The 6540-nt window shown below is 46.5% G+C and overlaps 1 protein-coding gene across 3 annotated transcripts in view; it reads left to right on the top strand.

Moving 5' to 3' along the window:
• aldh1a3 (aldehyde dehydrogenase 1 family, member A3) overlaps positions 1–2635 on the top strand; it is a 21118-nt gene extending 18483 nt beyond the window's left edge. For all 3 annotated transcript variants that reach the window (XM_079997778.1, XM_079997777.1, XM_079997779.1), the window contains exons 11-13: positions 154–311; positions 1679–1753; positions 1834–2635. In XM_079997778.1, the coding sequence (XP_079853904.1) occupies positions 154–311; positions 1679–1753; positions 1834–1903 (303 nt within the window). In that variant the 3' untranslated portion in view covers positions 1904–2635. The remainder of the gene's footprint in view (positions 1–153; positions 312–1678; positions 1754–1833) is intronic.
• Positions 2636–6540: the final 3905 nt, after the last annotated feature.

Below are 6540 nucleotides of genomic sequence, written 5' to 3'. Positions count from 1 at the left end.
ACAACGCATGCACAACGCACGCACAACGCACGCACAACGCACCCGCAACGCACGCACAACGCACGCATCCTCCTCTTCATCGTGTTTCATCCTCCTCTTCATCGTGTTTCATCCTCCTCTTCATCGTGTTTCATCTTCCTCCGCCCTCCTCAGATCTTCGGCCCGGTCCAGTGCATCTTCAGCTTCAAGACGCAGCAGGAGGCCGTGCAGAGAGCCAACAGTACCAGGTTTGGCCTGGTGGCGGCGGTGTTCACCAGGCGGATGGACCGGGCGCTGTCCGTGTCCTCAGCTCTGGAGGCCGGAACCGTCTGGTGAGACCTTCATCTTCATCCTCTTCCTCTGCAGACCTTCATCTTCATCCTCCTCCTCCTCATCCTCTTCCTCTGCAGACCTTCATCTTCATCCTCTTCCTCTGCAGAACTTCATCTTCATCCTCCTCCTCTGCAGACCTTCATCTTCATCCTCTTCCTCTGTAGACCTTCATCTTCATCCTCTTCCTCTGCAGACCTTCATCTTCATCCTCTTCATCTTCATCCTCTTCCTCTGCAGACCTTCATCTTCATCCTCTTCCTCTGCAGACCTTCATCTTCATCCTCCTCCTCCTCATCCTCTTCCTCTGCAGTACTTCATCTTCATCCTCCTCCTCTGCAGACCTTCATCTTCATCCTCCTCCTCCTCATCCTCTTCCTCTGCAGACCTTCATCTTCATCCTCTTCCTCTGCAGAACTTCATCTTCATCCTCCTCCTCTGCAGACCTTCATCTTCATCCTCTTCCTCTGTAGACCTTCATCTTCATCCTCTTCCTCTGCAGACCTTCATCTTCATCCTCTTCATCTTCATCCTCTTCCTCTGCAGACCTTCATCTTCATCCTCTTCCTCTGCAGACCTTCATCTTCATCCTCCTCCTCCTCATCCTCTTCCTCTGCAGTACTTCATCTTCATCCTCCTCCTCTGCAGACCTTCATCTTCATCCTCTTCCTCTGTAGACCTTCATCTTCATCCTCCTCCTCTGCAGACCTTAATCTTCATCCTCTTCCTCTGCAGAACTTCATCTTCATCCTCCTCCTCTGCAGACCTTCATCTTCATCCTCTTCCTCTGTAGACCTTCATCTTCATCCTCTTCCTCTGCAGACCTTCATCTTCATCATCTTCATCTTCATCCTCTTCCTCTGCAGACCTTCATCTTCATCTTCTTCCTCTGCAGAACTTCATCTTCATCCTCCTCCTCTGCAGACCTTCATCTTCATCTTCTTCCTCTGCAGAACTTCATCTTCATCCTCCTCCTCTGCAGACCTTCATCTTCATCCTCTTCCTCTGTAGACCTTCATCTTCATCCTCTTCCTCTGCAGACCTTCATCTTCATCCTCTTCCTCTGCAGACCTTCATCTTCATCCTCTTCCTCTGCAGACCTTCATCTTCATCCTCTTCCTCTGCAGAACTTCATCTTCATCCTCCTCCTCTGCAGACCTTCATCTTCATCCTCCTCCTCTGCAGACCTTCATCTTCATCCTCTTCCTCTGCAGACCTTCATCTTCATCCTCTTCCTCTGCAGACCTTCATCTTCATCCTCTTCCTCTGCAGACCTTCATCTTCATCCTCTTCCTCTGCAGACCTTTCTTCAACTCTTTCCTTGTCCATTTGACGCAGCTGTTCTGTCTGAATCTCTCTCCCTTTTCAGGGTGAACTGTTACAATGCTCTTCATGCCCAGACGCCGTTTGGAGGTTATAAAATGTCGGGCAACGGACGAGAGCTGTAAGTAGGAACCACCCCCCCAGCACACACCCCCACTGCCCCCTGCCGTCCGTCCCCCCCTGACTGTCTTCTGCCTCCAGAGGGGAGTACGCTCTGGCCGAGTACTCGGAGGTGAAAGCTGTGACGATCAAACTGCGAGAAACGCTGTAACACCGCCTGGAGAGCGTGCACGGAGCAGGCGTGCACAGACGCTCCTAGCCCTGGTCCTGGTCCTGGTCCTGGTCCTGGTCCTGGTCCTGGTCCCTCCCAGTCCGTGGGACTCTGATCAGCACAGTAAACATGTTGTGGTTTGAAGAATGAGATGGTGTTCAGGCAGCGTTTGTGACCAATGATAAATTTCTCTCCCCCAATGTATTCAAACTGGAAAACACAAAGCAGGAGCATCAATCAATCAATCAATCAATCAATCAATCAATCAATCAATCAATCAAGCAACCAATCAATGACATAAATAAACATAAAACACTATATCTACTATATGTGAAACCCCCAAAATTGGAACTGGAGTGTGAACAGGAATATTATATTTGCAATATACAATATTATATATCATATACAATATCTACAATATTAATATACGATATACAGAAATCATTTTGTGTTTTTGTTCTCAGTGGAGTGAATGCAGCACAGTTTGTGTGGTTTTCTTCTTTGTGTCATATTTGAACTCAGTTGTAATTTGTTGTGATCTAATATGAAACCTTCTCTCTCATCCTCCCTTTCACACGTTGGAAGGAAACGTCTCCATCCACACAAAGTCACATTTACTTCAGCTTGGACTTTTTAAATCCTATTCCTTCACGTTGTGTCTGACTTTTAGTTTGATGTAAAAACACATTTGATTGACCACATTCTAATGTACTGTGTATATATGCAACTACTGTCAGCAAAACCTTTGTGTTTTAAACAAAGAAAATGTTTCTACCAAACTGTTTCCTGTCTTGGATGGATGTGTCTTGTTTTGAATCTGCACGACACACGAGGAAGCACATCCTGCTGGAATACAAGTGAATTTACTCAATTCTAATATCTGCAGTGTGTCGTTCCAACCACTAGAGGACAGAGAGCTAGACAGACAGACAGATAGATAGATAGATAGACAGACAGACAGACAGACAGACAGACAGAAAGAAAGAAAGATAAATAGACAGACAGACAGACAGACAGACAGACAGACAGGCAAATAGATGGATCGATAAAGATATGTCTATCTCTATCTATCTCCTATGTCCATGTCTATACCTGTCGGTCATTGTGGCCGTGGCTCCTGGTTCCAGTCCTGGCTGGCACAGCTGCTCCTCCTCACACTCATCACCACTCTCCATAAGAACCCTGGCTCCTCCACCTCCTCCACCTCATCTGATTGTACCGTCACCGAGTGTGGTGTTCTCCAGACTGCTCTCTGATGGAGTCGCATGTATTTGTTGCCCCCCTTTGTCTGCCCCTCATCTCCAGCAAACCTCCCAGCCAGCCAGGCAGCCAGCCTGCCTGCCTGTGCCTCACCACCGGCCTGTCTGCACTGGGAGCCCTGTGCCCCCATCCTACCGCCTGGACCCCAAACCACGCACCCTAACCCTTTATTCACTCCCACATCACTTTGTTCCCCCTTGTAAATAAAGCTTCAGCTCCCTGTGCAGCGTCTGCTCCTGTCTCTGCCTCCGTCATGACACGGGTGGAACATCTTTCATCACTATTCATGATGAGCAGGATGATGTGCAGCCAGATGCTTCATGCAGCAGATTGAACACTTTTCTGTTTTTAGGTTATTTGGTTTTTCAGTGAACAGTCACCACAACAAACAAAGTTTTAGTAACGTTGAGTTTCTACGAGACTTCTCTTTTCTACTTCAGCTTCTCTGCATTTTATGTTATGATATTTTATTATACAGCATGTATCAAACCGTTTTCTGTGAGAATAAAATAGTTTCAGTTGATATTGATGGAGAACCTGTTGGTCACATGACGGATGATGAGTCCTCCCTCCAGCATCAGCACCAGAGGATCTGCTTCAACTCCACCAAGCTCCACGGTCTCCTTCTTCTTACTGATCAGATCACAACAGATCACTGTGTGTATATATACATATTTATGTATATATATATATATATATATAATTCTATGTGTGTCTATAGTATATGTATATATATTTTTCTTGTTATTGATAAGTTGGATTGGTGGATTTTTGCATAATGATTAAAAGTTAAAAACTTTGAAGACGTCAGTCAGATTGACTCTGCCTTCGACCTGCTGACCACTTCATAGAAATAATAATAATAATAATAATAACAATAATAATAATAATAACAACAATAATAATAATAATAATAATAATAATAATAACAACAACAACAATAATAATAATAATAACAACAATAATAATAATAATAACAACAACAACAACAATAATAATAATAATAATAATAATAATAATAATAACAATAATAATAATAATAATAATAATAATAACAACAACAACAATAATAATCATAATAATAATAATAATAATAACAATAATAATAATAATAATAATAATAATAATAATAATAATAATAACAATAATAATAATAATAATAATAACAATAATAATAATAATAATAATAATAATAATACATTTTTATTTGCGCGCGGGCACGTGCATTACACGCGCACAGCTGAGACACGCACGAGCTGCACTTCCGGGTTCCCAAAACTCTGGAACCAGGAAGTGGAGGAACCGCGCTCGAACCTCCAGCTCTGCACGGTGCGTGTGCACGGAGCTCCAGATACACACACACTGAGGTGAGTACACACACACACACACACACACACACACACACACACTGAGCTACACACACACACACACACACACACACACACACATACACACACACACACACACACACACACACTGAGCTACACACACACACACTGAGCTACACACATACACACATACACACACACACACACACACACTGAGCTACACACACACACACACACACACACTGAGCTACACACACACACACACACACACACATACACTGAGCTACACACACACACACACACACATCTACGTTCCTCACAAAATAAAACTTGAACCCAGTGATTTAAAAGCTGCACTTTACATTCATCCTTTTATTCAAAGAGTTTTGTTCTTTGTACTTCTTCAAGAATTCACCTGTGTGTGTGTGTGTGTGTGTGTGTGTGTGTGTGTACTCAGCTCAGTGTGTGTGTGTGTGTGTACTCAGCTCAGTGTGTGTGTGTGTGTGTGTGTGTGTGTGTGTGTGTGTGTGTGTGTGTGTGTACTCAGCTCAGTGTGTGTGTGTGTGTGTGTGTGTGTGTGTGTGTGTACTCAGCTCAGTGTGTGTGTGTGTGTGTGTGTGTGTACTCAGCTCAGTGTGTGTGTGTGTGTGTGTGTGTGTGTACTCAGCTCAGTGTGTGTGTGTGTGTGTGTGTGTGTGTGTGTGTGTGTGTGTGTGTGTACTCAGCTCAGTGTGTGTGTGTGTGTGTGTGTGTACTCAGCTCAGTGTGTGTGTGTGTGTGTGTGTACTCAGCTCAGTGTGTGTGTGTGTGTGTGTACTCAGCTCAGTGTGTGTGTGTGTGTGTGCTCAGCTCAGTGTGTGTGTGTGTGTGTGTGTGTGTGTGTACTCAGCTCAGTGTGTGTGTGTGTACTCAGCTCAGTGTGTGTGTGTGTGTGTGTACTCAGCTGTGTGTGTGTGTGTGTGTGTGTGTGTGTGTGTGTGTAGGGGGATATGAGTCATGTCTGGACTCCTTTGCAATGTTTTCCAAATGACTTCCAGCATCTGTCAGAGTAGAGCTTGTTTAAAGTGTGAATCCGTAGCATTTTGTCTTAATAATCCTGTCGTTCATATTTATTCCATCTTGATTTATCTTGGACGTGAAGAGAAACAGCCAATCAGTGTCTCCGTGTTGTGCCGCGGTGCGAGCCGTGGTCAGTCGATATGGACGAACATTGACAGAAAAGAACAGAAACCATCCAGAAAAGCTGGAGTGAAGGAGACGCTTCCAGCTCAACTCTGGGACTTGGTACGATCCATCACAGCTGTGATTGGTGCAGCTGCTCCTTCCTTGCTCCTGTCTCCCGTGCAGCAGCCGAACGTCCTCAGGCTCCAGGTTGTTCAGCTGGACACGTCCAACGTGTTCTTCTACTTCCTGCGGCTCCCTCCACGCCATGATGGACGGCGTGATGGACGGCGTGATGGACGGCGTGATGGACGGCGTGATGAACGGCGTGATGGACGGCGTGATGGACGACCGTGATGGACGGCGTGATGGACGGCGTAATGGACGCCGTGATGGAAGGCCGTGATGGAAGGCCGTGATGGAAGGCCGTGATGGACGGCGTGATGGACGGCGTGATGGAAGGCGTGATGGACGTTGTGATGGACGTTGTGATGGACGGCGTGAAGGACTGCGTGATGGACGGCGTGATGGACGGCGTGAAGGACTGCGTGAAGGACTGCGTGATGGACGGCGTGATGGACGGCGTGATGGACGTTGTGATGGACGGCGTGATGGACGGCGTGATGGACGTTGTGATGGACGGCGTGATGGACGCTGTGATGGACGCTGTGATGGACGGCGTGATGGACGCTGTGATGGACGCTGTGATGGACGGCGTGATGGACGCTGTGATGGACGGCGTGATGGACGCTGTGATGGACGCTGTGATGGACGGCGTGATGGACGCTGTGATGGACGCTGTGATGGACGGCGTGATGGACGCTGTGATGGACGCTGTGATGGACGGCGTGATGGACGGCGTGAAGGACTGCGTGATGGACGGCGTGA

The sequence above is a fragment of the Zeus faber genome, assembly GCF_960531495.2.
Source record: "Zeus faber genome assembly, chromosome: 3".
NCBI lineage: Eukaryota > Metazoa > Chordata > Actinopteri > Zeiformes > Zeidae > Zeus > Zeus faber.
Note: the sequence above shows the minus strand (reverse complement) of the source record. Positions and strands in the feature narration are given on the sequence as shown.